Source organism: Hippopotamus amphibius, chromosome 6, assembly GCF_030028045.1.
Source record: "Hippopotamus amphibius kiboko isolate mHipAmp2 chromosome 6, mHipAmp2.hap2, whole genome shotgun sequence".
NCBI classification, from domain to species: domain Eukaryota; kingdom Metazoa; phylum Chordata; class Mammalia; order Artiodactyla; family Hippopotamidae; genus Hippopotamus; species Hippopotamus amphibius.
In genome coordinates this window covers 162,029,247-162,044,488 of record NC_080191.1, presented here as the reverse complement: position 1 = coordinate 162,044,488, position 15,242 = coordinate 162,029,247, and the positions used below count along the sequence as shown (strand labels likewise).

At 42.1% G+C, this 15,242-nt stretch overlaps 1 protein-coding gene across 5 annotated transcripts in view; it reads right to left on the bottom strand.

Annotated features, from left to right (window-relative positions):
- Positions 1-15,242, bottom strand: part of ST6GAL1 (ST6 beta-galactoside alpha-2,6-sialyltransferase 1) — a 133,565-nt gene that overhangs the window by 21,835 nt on the left and 96,488 nt on the right. For all 5 annotated transcript variants that reach the window (XM_057739039.1, XM_057739038.1, XM_057739037.1 and 2 more), the window contains 2 exons: positions 11,038-11,680; positions 2,121-2,218 (listed from right to left, as the gene is read on the bottom strand). In XM_057739039.1, coding sequence (XP_057595022.1) covers positions 2,121-2,218; positions 11,038-11,656 — 717 coding nt within the window. In that variant the 5' untranslated portion in view covers positions 11,657-11,680. The remainder of the gene's footprint in view (positions 1-2,120; positions 2,219-11,037; positions 11,681-15,242) is intronic.

Sequence of the window (15,242 nt, the reverse complement as noted above, 5' to 3'; positions counted from 1 at the left end):
TCTGTAAGGAACAGAACAAAGTGAGTCTGTTTCACCCACCAAGGTACCCTCCACACCCACCTCAGTTCTGCACACGTAAACATCAGAGGAGATAACATTTACACGTAAGTGCCAGCCACCAAGTGCTTTGTGTGGATCTTCTCACGTACTCCTCGCAACAACCCTGTGAGGAGGTACTATTATTCTCCCCTCTGTACAGAGGCAAAAGGAACTTAGGCATGATCGTTTAGCTCCTGAGGGGCAGAGCTGGTTTGGACGGCAGGCAGGCAGGCAGGCAAACTGCACAGTCTCTACTGACTGCTGTACTCTACTCAGCAGCGTTCATGTTTGTGTTAGGAAGAAAGGGTACCCAAACCTTTCTCCTGGATGTTTAGGTAACGTCTTACACAGACGTAGAGGTTAGGCATTAGACTCCCTGGGGAGCCCTCCAGCTCCAGGTTTCTGTGACCGGGGCATAAGAAAGGACAGGAGAAAGAAGGGAAAGCTCATCCCACCCCCTCTGCCTGATTTTCTACACCTGCCAGAGTCTGAACAGCCAGGCAAGTCCAGCCTCGTCCCCCTCTCTGATGCAACACAAATCGAGACCCCACCCCACCAGGCCTGCTGGCATGCCCCCTCATCTCCTGTGCATCTCTGCCTGCCAATCCCACTCTTTGGATGCCTCCCTGCTACTGTTTCTCTAGATTCTGCCCATCTTTCAAAGGCTAGCTCAAGTGCCACTTGCTCCAGAGGGTCTCTTGCTGACCAATCTATTTCTTTTAACCTGCCCTCTTATAGTTTATCATAAAAGTAATGTAAAAACCTCAAATATAAGGTTGAACAGAAACAGGTGTTAGAAGCACATGGAGGCCACGGGAGGATGTTCCAGTGGCAGAAAGTGAGGCCGTCATCATCATCATCCAATAATAATAAAAGTATCAGAAGAATAGAAAACAAGATAGTCGTCTCTTGCAAAGTCATGAAGTCCCATCAGAGAAAGGGTCCTAGGACTGTGGGCCTCAACTGGAAGGCAGGAAGCAGCTTCTGCCCAGCTGGGGAGGCAGTGAAAGAAATCGCTGAGAGAAACGGGGACGTGGAGGCCTGGCAGAGGGGAGGAGAAATGCATATTCTGCTGGGACGGTGCTTAAAGGGCACTCAGGGTCCCGTCCAGGGCCCACTCCATGCCCACGAGCCCTAGGAAAGTGTGCAGAATCTAAACACTGACATAAAAACACCCAAGGCTTACACATATACTTAGAAAAAAAGCAAACATTGGTGGTTGGGAGTGAGGTGGACGGGTTCCAGCACTTTCATGCTATTTTTGTTACATGTGCAATCCAGTTTTTTCCCACTAATTCAATCTATTAACAGAATTTTGTGGCAAGAGCACTTCTCAAGTTCCCAACAGTACTGAGAAATCAGCATATGCTACCTGGGAACACTTCAGGAAATGAATTGTCTAGGGGAATTCATGAGGTCATACCTGGAGTGCAATGCTGTATTACACATAATCACACAGTGATGCTGTCTTATAATACGCGGGTAACGTTTTAAGCATAGAAACCACACCCACATTCATTGCTTCATTTACTTTTCACGACACTCCTCTCTCTCCCTGGATACTCTGCTCTGCTGTCCCTCAGGCAACACTCTAATGTGACCTGCAGCCACAGGGACAGCAGAACTCGGCTTTCTCTGGACACTGGGCACTTCCGTTAACACAGACTAATGCCACAGGGGCCTTCCCATGACCAAGCACCAGGCTGGATCATGGAATCACTGTCTTCTTCTCCATGAGGACCCGGGACTCAGGAAGGGCGAGGGACTTAATTAAGCCAGAGGCTTTGATGTGCTCCTGGTAAATACATTCTACTTCACGGCCCATGAGCTTTCTCACGTATTCCTCACAACAGCCCTGTGAGGGAGGTACTCTTATTCTCCCCACTTTACAGATGAGTAAACAGAGGCATAAGTAACTTAGGCATGATCTTTTAGCAAACGAGAGGCACAGCTGGGTTTTGATGGCAGGCAGGCTAACTGCAGAGTCTCTGTACTGACCACTTCACTCTACTCAGCACCGTCCACGTTTGGGAAAGGAAACTTCTCTCACTATATTTCTGCACAGAAGAAATAAATTTTACCTGCGAGTTTATCAGGCGAATGGTGGTTTTCGTGCCCACATCTTGTTGGAAGTTGGCTGTGGGCGCTCCATTAAACCTCAGGACTGCATCATGATCATCTATAAACCACAAGAAAACAGAACACATCAGCAGTGATGGTGGTGTGAGCATTGGCAATATGCAGAGAGAGAGGTCCGGAGGGAGAGAGGGCAGGAGGAAGGGAAGGGGCGAGAGAATAATACTTCCTAATCTTTACCCATCCTGGTACACAGGGGACAATGATCATATTTGTATGTTGCAATCAGGTAAAGTTCACAGGCAGAGATGACCACCTGTCTGCCCAACCACTGCGAAGGCTAAAGAGGTCCACATGGTGGTGTTCCTGACATCCATTCAACGATGCCAGCATGTCTGGGCACAGGAGCAAAGTGGACAGGGCCAGTACACTACTCAGAGTGGAATCACCATTCTAGCTCCCGAAGGAGCAAACCAGATTCTCCTGGTATTACCAGCAGATCATACTTCTGTCCTTGTCAGAAAAATGAAAATGCTACTATAAGCTTGGTCTAATCCACAAGTGCAAAGTACCCCCATGGCACTCTGAAAAGCTTGCAGTGCACAGCGAATGAGAGCGATTCACTGTGGCATCCAAGACAGCTCCTGAAGTGTTCCATTTAGGAAGCCAAGCCCAGAAAGGGTCACAAACCTGGGTGCTGGCAGAGATGGAACAAGAGGTCATAGAGATAAACTAAACCCCATATTTTCTATTTAAAAAAAAAAAAACTCTTTGTCAGAAACAAGGTTTTAAATCCAGCCAAGATCAAATAGACCATCTTTTTAAAAATCTACTCACCCCCCAGCTCTGGTTCTCTGTCCTTGTAGCTATTCAAGCAGGGTTTGGAAGACTTGGAAAAGATTCTCTGCCTGGCAATGACCATTCTGATGGGGGAGGGAACTGATGACTTCTAAGATCCATCCTAGCCCTGAGCCTCTGTGATCCTATGAGAGCTCATCTCAAGCTTTGTTGATCAAATAAGCTTCAGTTCACCATGGAAATCTGCACAAGATTTGGAGGTCAGCCCAAACCGTTGTTCTATTTCTCTCCATGCGGGTTTATTTTGGGTGGTCTTTCATGCACAAAGGTGGCATCAGGAGAAGAAGGGTAGGAGTGGATTTTGGCTCAATATAAGAGGATCTAAAGGAAAATACCCACAGAATTAAGGGATGAAAGCGTCCCTCTTTATTTCAATTCTAACGTATATACTAAACCTCAGGAGTCTAGACATCTCATTCACAAAAACCACCCTATCCTTAATCCCAGCAAAAAAATTTTTTACCAAAATGGTTTAAAAGTTACATGAGATGTGCATAGTCAGATAACAAGACAGGCAAACAGACCCAGAAGTCTGTCTTCACACAACTCAGATTGCAACAAGCTTTATCAGAATGAGTCACCGCTTTCAAAAATGACCAGGGGTAACCACACTAGAAATGTTGATTCATCAGAAGCTTCACTTGGTCAATGTTCCCATTTCACAGGTGCATGAATTATTCATCTGAGGGGGCCTGAGGAGAGCTGTGAGAAGTGTCTGCAGCCTTGAGAAAGCCCTCTCATCCTTTAGGACCCTGCTTATGTATCTCCTCTGAGGATTCTCCAGAGGGCATTTTCTCCCCCACCCTCACCTCTTTGGTCTAGGTAAGAACCAAATTTGAAGAATAATGTCAGAGTTTCCAGACAAGGAATGGAAAACAATGGACCCTGGGAAAAGCTTGACTTGTAGAGATTTATAGGAAGGTGACTATCTCATAAGAGTGTACGCCAGGTCTCTGGCTTAACAGATGGGCTGAGCCCTCCTTGTTCTGGAGAATGGGCAAGGATACAGGGAGCCAAGAGAGCGAGGAGTCTCCTCGACATTTTATATACCCGCAGCCTACAAAGGTAGAGAACCACTTCCCCTTTCACATCTGTGGGCCTGCCGTAGTCATTGAGGGTGTTTCAGCAATCAGAAAGTAACCGATCTAATGGGAGCCAGGTGCCAGTCAAGATCTGTTGGAATGAATGGAATATATGCCCAGCAAAATAGAGCAACTGGAAGAAACAAATGAAAACTTGAATTAAAAACAAAGCAGTTGAGAAGGTTCAAGAGTACTACAAAAATATTTATAGAATTAAAAACAAAAAGATTTCCCAAGTAAACAATTCAGTAGATGATGCTTTAAAGGAGATAGTCATTGTTGAGAGCTGAATTAGTGGTTTAGAAGATTAAGGTCAAGAAATATCTCTGGCAACAGAGCAAAAGCCTAAAGAGATGGAAATTCATAAAAGGGTAAGAGATTTGGAGAATAAATTCAGGAGACCAGGCCATGAGAATAATAGGAATTTAGAAGCAGGAGGAGGATGGATGAAGAAGATTCAATAGTTGAAAAAGTAATAAAATTGGGCTTCCCTGATGGTGCAGTGGTTAGGAATCCACTTGCCAATTCAGGGGGCACGGGTTCGAGCCCTGGGCTGGGAAGATCCCACATGCTGAGGAGCAACTAAGCCCATGTGCCACAACTACTGAGCCCACACGCCACAACTACTGAAACCCATACCCCTAGAGCCCGTGCTCCACAACAAGAGAAGCCACTGCAATGAGAAGCCCACGCACCACAACGAAGAGTAGCCCCTGCTCAGCACAACTAGAGAAAGCCATCACACAGCAACGAAGACCCAACTCAGCCAATAAATAAATAAATAAATTTTTTAAAAAGCGATAAAATTATTAACCTGAGAGTCCCAGTGGACAAAAATGACAAGCTCAAATGGAGTCATTGAGAGTTGAATAAAAGGATTATTTACAAAGATGTAGGTCGAGTTTAACAAGGTAGAGATTGACAAGGAACGGGACCATACCCTGGAGTTGGCCACAGCAGGGAACCAATCCCACCCCTACACCTAAGGCAGCAGGAGCAGCAGAGACCCCTGCTGAGGAAGCCCCCCGGTGGGAACTGCGAAGGGAACCATTACCCCAGCCTCGCTTTCCTCCCTGCCTCTGACTTCCAGGCCTGGAGGGAAAAGGGGAGAGAAAAGGACTCCAAGACAGAGAAGGCTGCCTGAAAGGGGCTGAAACTTCCAGTCAAGGGAGCGAAGCAGCCTGTGGTTACTCTACAAGGACAGAGCAGGGGAGAAGGAGGACAGATACCTTGGCCTGACTCTTCCTTCTTCTTCTCAGTTTTGTACCAATGCTTCTACTGTCCAGTCCCAAATAAAAGGCAAGGACACCCAGACGACACAGTCCAAATTTCTGTTTACCAGGGCACAGAGTGGTAGGAAAGGGTGGAGAGTGGATTTGGAGGGGCAGATGGAGAACACCTAGCACAGGAGGCTCGGGATAGGTCCTTGGTGTTGACCACGAGAAAGGAGAATGTTTTTATTCCTTCCATAAATACTGATTAAGCACCTACTCTCTGCCAGGCACAGTTGTATGTGCTGGAGACAATGGTTGTGAGCAAGAAATCAAGGTCCTTGCCCTTAGAGACCTCAAAATCTGCTGCAAGCACAGAGACAGCAATAGGCACAATGACCTATATTCAAGATAATTACAGATTGTGATTAAAACTATGGCACAAAATAATAACCTATCATGGAAAAGAATCTGAAAAAGAATATATATACACACATATACACACACGTATAACTGAATCACTTTGCTGTACACCTGAAACATTGTAAATCAACTACACGTCAATAAGAAAATAAAAATAAAAATAAATACTATGACACAAACTGAGCTGTGTAACAGAGACCCCAAGGGAATCTCCTTTAGATAGAGGGATTACTCAGGGACTGCCTCTGAGCTGAGACCCACAGGGCATGAGAAGAGCCCAGGAAAGTAAATCCAGCCAGAGGACACAGCAGTGTTAAGACCCCAAGGAGGGTAAGGACGTGGCTGGGGACAAGTGAGTAAGGGAAAGCAAACAATAAAAGACGCAGTGAAAGAGGCTGGCAGGAAGCAGATCTCACAGGCTGTGGAGGCCAGGTATGAAGTTTGGATTTTAGTTTAAGAGGTTTTAAAAAATCAATCAAAGAAGAAAACTTTAAAACAGACCCTCTAAATTTGAACTCATAAAAAAGGCATCGAATCCTTGTTTGCCAAACTTACTATTGCTATTGAAAACTAAAAAACTTTCAACCTCAAACAGGTCTCCAGGAAATCACTAGGAAAATTCCACAGCTACTGGGATCCCAGAAAACAAGCCTTGAAGGGGGAAGGCTGTAGAAAATAGGGGACCCTGCTTCTCTTTAACTTCAAATTAAAGAGCAGAAAAGGACGCAAATTAGAAAAGGAAGAAATAAATGTACCACGATATGCATGTGATATAACTGCGTGCCTAGAAAATTCAACAGAATCAGCTTGTTAGTATATTCATAAAAACATCAGAATCTCCTGTGTCCAGGTAAAATAACTCTAAGCAGCTAGAAATTGTGGTGAAAGAAATTTTATCACTATTTGGACCAAACATTTTTTATATTTTCCAGTTAGCTCAATGAATCATATAACCACGTACGGAAGACTACATTCTGATTCTGGTTAGGAAGACTAGATATGATACAGATCAGGGCTGGCACACTATAGCCCACAGGCCAACTCTTGCCTGTCTCATTTTTATAAATAAAGTTTTATTGTAACATAGCCAGGTACATTCATTTATTACTGTCTATGGTTGATTTTGCACTAAAATAGCACAGTCATTGTAAGAGACACTGTATGTTCTCAAAACCAAAAATATTTACTACCTGGCTCTTTATAGGAACAGTTGGCTGACCCCGATATAAACAATCATGCTCTCTGAGTTACTCAATCCAAGGTATCTTCCCAAGAGTTTCACCTGCCCCCAAATATGCCCAATTTCCATCCCCCCTTGCCTTCCTTCATATGGTACCTGCCAACTCTTCTAGCCCTTCTCACTGGCCCTTCTGATTTTTTATTTTCCTTGAATATGTTCTTTCCTTGTCCTTTAAATGTAAACTTTTTTTTCTGGGTTTTCTCATCAGTCCTCTTTCCTGGAGACTACAGCTACCACCTTGATACAAACGACTGCTAAATCTGATCTCCCACTGTGACACTTTCCTGGAAGAAAATACCCAACTGCCTAGATATCTATGCAGGGAAATCCACAAACACTTCACACTCAGCACATCCACGATGAAACCTCTCTTTCTCCAGAAGCATGCTCCCAGGCCAGAGACCCTGGCTCCTGCCTCTCACTCAAGGTCATTTCTAGTTAGAACCAAGTTCTGTCTCTTCTACCTCATGATGCCTCTCATGTCAAGCCATTTCTTCCCACCACCACTATCGCTGCTCAACAGGCCTGGCACGTCTCCCTTGGATGTGACAAGAGTCCCTAACAGCAGAGAGACTATCTAGCACTCCCCATAGAGAAGGGGACTCTGAGAAATGAGAAATCTCTGCAAAACACACACGATCCCATCACTCGCTTGCTCAAAAATCTTCTGGGCCTTTCTCTGCATCTGCAACCTTATTCTTGCCCTGTCACTGGGTTCATCAGTACCATTTTTTTTTTTCTTTTAGATTCTGTATATATGAGTTAGCATACAGTATTTGTTTTTCTCTTTCTGGCTTACTTCACTCTGTATGACAGACTCTAGGTCTACCCACCTCATTACATATAGCTCCATTTCATTCCTTTTTTTGGCTAATATTCCATTGTATATATATATGCCACATCTTCTTTATCCATTCATCTGTTGATGGGCATTTAGACTGGAGGACATGGGGTTAGGGGGGCGGGGGGCGAAGGGGAAGCTGGGATGAGAGAGTAGCATAGACATATACACATTACCAACTGTAAAATAGATAGCTAGTGGGAAGTTGCTGTATAACAAAGGGAGATCAACTTGGTGATGGGTGATGCCTTAGAGGGCCAGGACAGGGAGAGTGGGAGGGAGTTGCGGGAGGGAGGGGATATGGGGATATATGTATAAATACAGCTGATTCACTTTGGTGTCCCTCAAAAGCTGGTACAAGAGTGTAAAGCAATTATATTCCAATAAAGAGCTAAAAAAAAAAAAAAAGTCTAGGACTCTACGGGGCTTAAAGAACAAAATCCAAAGTCCTTATTATGACCATCAGCATTCTCTGAGAACTGATCCCTGCCTACCTTTCTGACCTCATTCCTCAGCCCTCTTCACCCTGTGGGGCCCGACCTCCCAGCCAAACAGGATTAACTGTGATGCTTATACACACTCTGCACTTTTTTCCATGCAGCCTCTGCTTCTCCCTTTTGCCTCAACTCAGAATGCTCTTCTCTCTCCTAGGAGAGCAAGCTGGGAAGAATATCAAGGGATTATTTTAATCTGACAAGGGATTCATTCATTATTATGAAGCTACAAGCACCATGAGGCACAAGAGCAGAGATTAGGCTAAGTGTGAGGGGACTTGGAGCCAAACACCCCAGTTTCAAGTCCCAGTCTACTATTGACCAGCTGTATAACCTCTCTGAGTGTTGACACTTAGCTTATCAGTGAAATGGGAGCAATAATTGTACCTACTTTGTGGGATTTCTGGGAGGATTGAAAGAGCGAGGCTTGTTACGCACACAGCAGGTGCACGATACATGGTACTCCCATGAGTCATAATATTTTTAAAATGTGCTATTGCTTGAAATGAATATTCAGACAAATCTAACATCCTTTACATGTATACATATCAAAAGCAATTGAAAATGACCATGCCCACCACTGGCCAGCTTGTGGGACTGCCAGAGACACAACACGTTTTTACAGTCCCTCTGGTAAACAATTTTGTAATGGACCCAAAAAAAAAAAAAAAAGCCATAAAACATATCTTACTTTGGTCTTCTACCCCCACTCCCTTTGGAGGGCAGCAGTAGTCACTTAAGTTATCTTCACAAAAACCTCGCTAGTACTCTTTATAAGAGCAAACAATTTGCAACCATCTGATATGTTCAACAGCTGGACCTAAGCTGGACAAATTCCAGGTGTAGTAGGAAGGCTGTGGGCCTGGCAAGCTCAGAGGCCTTTAACAAAGTTCCCTTCCTTGCCCTTTCCTCTTTGTAGACTAAGTTCCTATTTGGTATTGTTGATGAACTCATGGCTGAATAAAAGAATACATGAATGAATTCCTTAAAATATTTATTAGACTAAATACCCAAAGGTAACACCCTTTAAAAGGCAGAACATTTGAAGCCTAGCAGGCAGTTTTTGTTAGATCTCAGGATCAAAGTCCTTCCATGGAAATACATATTTGAATTTATAACTGCAGTCTATAGAAAAAGATTATTTTAATTAATGTTTAGTTAAATCACTGAAACATTTTATGGAGTGCATAAAAATAAAGACTGTAGTTCCAATTCATGGAAGTATTAGGCTCTGCCTGAAACTTCAGCACAACTCCAGCCAGGCAGACTGTGATGACTTGAAGAAGAGGATCAGCTAACACCTGGAATATTCTAAACAATTACCATTAAAGAGAAAAATTAGGGAAGAAAGAAAGAAATTTAGTTGCTTTATAGGCGAACGAAAACCAATTACATTTAGTTTCTAGAAAACAAAGTCCAAAAGAAACCAAAAAAGCAAAAGCAAAAGTTGGGGTGGAGCTGGTTATCTTGGCAGCTTTTATTCCAAAGTGCTGCCTATTTGGGGAGGTATAAAATATGATCTCACCACTTCTTTCTGCTCTAGAGAATCCAATTTGGGTCTACTTTTCTTCTTTTGAGGGCCTGTGCTTGGTTTCAGACCATTTTTCCTGGCAGTCATATGAAGGAAATAAAAAAGGAGACATATGACCTCACCTGCTCCAGTACCTTCCAGAGCCTGACAGAAGAGCTAGGCTTCCTGTGCTTTGCTTTCTTTAGCTTGATTCATTTCACAATCATGGAAAACACATTCTTGCAAAATAAGGGAACTAAGGAGCTTTAAGCAAATCCATAGCTCTGTGTTATACATGTGTTTACAAACCTGGATGAACTTCCTGGCTTTTCTTTTTAATATTTCTGTTTTTATTGAAGTATACTTGATTTACAATGTTGTAAATGTACAGGTGTACAGCACAGTGATTCAGTCATATATATATACATATATATATATATTCTTTTTCAGATTCTTTCCCTTTATAGGTTATTACAAAATATTGAGTATAGTTCCCTATGCTATATAGTAGGTCCTTGTTGGTTATCTATTTTATATATAGTAGTGTGTATATGTTAATTCCAAACTCCTAATTTATCCCTAATTTATCTCTCTTTATTAACTACGAAGAATTTCAAGAAAAGCAAATTGATATATTCTGACCAGTGATTTTTAACCTTTCTGGGGGTAACAAACCCCTCTGTGATAAAACTGAAAGCTATGGACTCTTTCTTTGGAAAAATGCAGACTGATTTAATACATGCATTATACACACCTAATCAGCACATATTTTTGCACATGATTTTAGTTGGTCCAGAGTCCCCAATTAATTCTTTTCAAAGAGAAAAACTAAAAATTACCCAGGTAGTTGAGGCCAAAAGAGACAATTAGTCGCTAATTAATCAGTAAATTACAGAATTTCAGGACCTGCAGATATTTATGCTTTATACATTTTTTAATGTCAATGTAGTGTTTAGCTTACTGGCAGCAGTGGAACTTTCTTTTCAAACAAAATCTTCTGTAGAACACCAATATTTAAGACAGATCAAAACAAAGCTATTCTAATTCATAAAGATGCTAGAAGACTGGATCCCCATCCTCTCCACTGCCCCGTGCCTCCTCTGATTCACGCAGGACAGTTGAAAAACATTGATCTGGGCCCACTCCGCCATTCTACAGAGCCATACTGGGACTGCTAGTCTCCAATCCTCTCCACATGCCCAGATGCTCCAAATGAGTGAGCACTGGCTGCTCAGATATCAGTCTCAACACCCCAGGACCCACCTATTTCTCGACCCAGTTGGGAGGACTTCAGAGATCCTGCTGATGAGACGACAGCACATCTGCCCCACGGTCCAGCCTTGGCTCTAATGTTCTCCTTAGGCAGATAACCCTCCCATTCAGAGGTGTTGAAGGGAAAATCTGTGGCCTCTACCATTGAAACGTTCACATGGTCCCGAAGGTGGCAAAGGAGGGCCTCTTTACTGAACTTTACACCTGGCCCTGGCCCCGTGTAGGATACTTGGTACTTGTTCATGCTCAGATAATTCTTCCAGATCTTTTGCAGCCTGGGGATAAGGTGTCTGGTGGAGCTGTTCTTGTTCCACACCTGGAAGGTAGCCTGTGGCTTGGCCTTGGGGCTGCCGACGGTCTGGCTGCCCCTCTGAGGGTTGTGGGTGCCGCTTGAAGACACGGTTTGGGAACTAGACTGCATGGCCAGTTTCTCTAGACTCAACACTTGGAATTCCTTGGTTTGCAGTTTAAGGGACTCATAGTAACTCCCTTTCTTCTTTTCCTTCCACACACAGATGATTGCAAACAGGAGAAAGACCAGCACACAGCAGCTGAATTTTTTCTTCAAGTTGGTGTGAATCATAATGGAAGACGAGTTCAAGGAAGCCATGTGGTTCTGAGCAGGAACATAGGCCTAAAAAAAAGTGAGACGAGGCCGAAAAGTACGTGAAGAGCATCTAAAAGTAATGACAGGCTGAGCAAAGGCTTTAGAGGGATGAGAATCGAATTCCAGCCCAGGTCTATCTCCCACCAGGTCTGCAACCTTCAGCAATTCAAAACAATAAAATAAAGTAAAATAAAATAAAATAAAATAAAATAAAATAAAATAAAATAAAATAAAATAAAATAAAATAAAAAACAAAATAAATCACCCTCAGTTTGGGCTTGAAATGTAGCAAGTAGTCCTCAGACACTCCTATCTTCCTCTCTGAGCAGTGAGCACTTTATGGACTCGCCCACCACTCCTTTGTACTCCATGAATCTTAGTTTCCTGTTGTCTTGGTCTAACTCCCTGACTGCTCTCTGAGCTTCTTGAGGTTGGGAACCACATCTTACACATTTGGTTCCTAGGGCCTTACACTGTTTGTTCAAGGAAGGCATACGTGCTTGAAAAACTAAAAGAAAAAAGGCAGAGCAGGCTGACAGGTCTCCATCACAAAAAAACCAAACTCCCTAAAAAGGCTCAGCCTTCTTTTAAAATTGCCAAAAAGAGACCTCTCTCCATAGACAGTGTCATAGGTTTGTGATGCATCTCTCAAAGGGCTCTGGTGCTAGCCTCCTGCATGAGAAGAAAGCCAAGGGTTAGCTTCACGATACAACATTCAGGTTTATGGAGTTCTGCATGAGTACTAGCAAGTGGCAGGAAACTGACACACCTCGCAGTAGAAGATGGGAACTCCTGGTAAGGTAGCAGGTATGACTAATTAAGGAAATGAAAACAAAAATGCATTAAGCACATGAGGTTATTTGATTTAATTTCATCATACACCAGGGGCACTGTGATGCACAACTTCAGTGAGCACTATGCTTTTATATTAATCTAATACGAAGGGCATCTCCTGAGCTGTGCAGAAAGGCCCTGACCATCACCAGCCATGAAGGTGCTTTTTATCATCTCAATTTTTATAGATTAGCCACCTGAGGCTCTGAGAAATTAAGAGAAGTGCCTAGGATCACAGAGCTGAGTGAATGGTAGCCTCCAGATTCAAATCCAAGTGCACTTGATTCCTTAATTCATGACTCTTTCACTGTATCATGTACAGAACTGCTGAAAGTTTTGGAAAATGGATTTCACTAAGCAAATAGAGCCTGAATATGCCCCTTTATATCTGGGTAAAGACCTACTTTGTTTTCCCAGAATATATTGTGAAACTGAACAGAAAATGGAAGTACTTTGAACTCAAACAATGTCTGTATCTTCTGGAAAACATTAAATTCTTCCCTAAGTAACTAGGTTTATTTACCGTAATGGGTCTAAGCAATCACCCCCAGGGTTTTGCTAACTAATTAGGAATCTATACAGTAGTAATGAACACAACATTGTAAATCAACAATACTTCAATTTTAAAAAATCAGAAAAAAAACCCTGTAGTCCATTTCAGTGAAGCCTGCTCCTAAGGATATCAGATAAGGTGGTAGGAGTACTAAACTGAGTATCACAAAACCTGGCTTCTTGTCCCCATTCTTGGTGACCTGAGGCAAGTCTCTAAACCCCTGTGCACCTAAGTTCCGGTGTAGCAACCATCTCTGCCCTGTCTCATTCACTGAGTGCTGGGAATGGTGTTCATGGGCTTTGAACTAGGTAAAAGTAAAGGCACAGAAAGTTAGAGCCACCCCTAGGCACGAGGGCCACAAGCTGACAATGTGGGACAGCAAATGATGGCAGAGTGGAGCACTGGCTCATCAACCTGAACTTCAGGTCCTCATCAAGTATAACTGAAGTATAATTATAATCGAAGTATAGTTCACTTATAATATTAGTTACAGGTGTAAAACATAGTATTTTAATATTTTTATGTATCACCCACCATTACAACATTATTGACTGTAATCTCTGTGTAGCACATTACATCCTTGTGACTTATTTATTTTACAACTGGTAATTTGTACCTCAAATCCCCTTAATCTATTTCACCCTTCCCTAAGGCAACCACTAGTTTGTTCTCTGTATCTGTGACTCTGCTTCTGTTTTCTTTGTTTTGTTTTTTAAATTCCACATGTAAGTGAAAACATACAGTATTGGTGTTTCTCTGACTTATTTCACTTAGCATAATACCTTTTAGGTCCATCCATATCACAAAATGCCAGATTTCATTCTTGTTAATGGCTGAGTAATATTCTATTGTGTGTGTGTGTGTATGCATACATCACATTCTTTATCCATTCATCTGTTGATGGACATTCAGGATGCTTCCAGATCTTGGCAACTGTAAATTGTAAATAGTTCTGCAGTGAACATGGGAGTGCATAAATCTTTTGAATTAGTGTTTTTGTTTTCTAGGATAAATACCCAGGAGTGGAATTGCTGGATTGTATGGTGGTTCTATGTTTAATTTCTTTAAGGAAACTCCATACAATTTTCTGTAGTGGATGCACAAATTTACATCCCCACCAATAGTGTACAAGGGTTTCCTTTTCTCCATATCCTTGCCAACACTTATTTCTTGTCTTTTTGATGATAGCCATTCTGACAGGTGCGAGGTGCTATCTCTTTGTGGTTTTGATTTGCATTTCCCTAATGATTAGTGATGTTGAGCTCATCTTCTTTGTCTGAGATTAACTGGCCATATGTGTGTGGGTTTATTTTGGGTCTCTCAATTCTGTTGCATTGATCTATGTATCTGATTTTTTTTTTTTTTTTTTTTTGCCAGTACCATACTGCTTTGATTACTGTAGCTTTAGAGTATAGTTTGAAGTCAGGGAGCCTAATACCTCCAGCCATGTTCTTTCTCAAGATTGTTTTGTTATTTAGGTTCTTTTTTGATTCCATACAAGTTTTAGGATTACTCATCCTAGATATCTGAAAAATGCCATGGGTATTTTGATAAGGATTGCATTGAATCTGTAGACTGCTTTGGGTAGCATGGACATTTTAACAAGGTTAATCCTTCTGATCCATGTGCAAGCACAATATATCTTTCCATTTGTTTGTGTTGTCTTCAATTTCTTTTATCAATGTCATAGTTTTCAGAGTACAGGGCTTCACTCTCTTGGTTAAATTTATTCCTAGGTATTTTATTCTTGTGATCTGACTATAAACAGGATTCTTTTCTTGACTTCTCTTTCTCATAATTATTAGTATATAGAAATGCAACAAATTTCTATACATTAATTTTGCAGCCTGCTACTTTACTAAATTCATTTATTAGTTTTAAGTTTTTTGGTGGAGTCTTTAGGGTTTCCTATACATAAAATCAGTCATCTGCCAACAGTGATAGTTTTACTTCTTCCCCTCCAATTTAGATTCCTTTCATTTCTTTTTCTTTTCTGCTTGCAGTGGCTAAGACTTCCAATACTATGCTGAATAAAAGTAATGAGAGAGGGCATCATTGTCTTGTTCCCAATCTTACAGGAAATGCTTTCAGCTTTCCACTACTGAGTATGATATTAGCTATGGGTTTGTCGTAAATGGCCTTTATCATAATAATATTAATTATTATATATGGTATGTCCCCTCTATACCCACTTTATTGAGA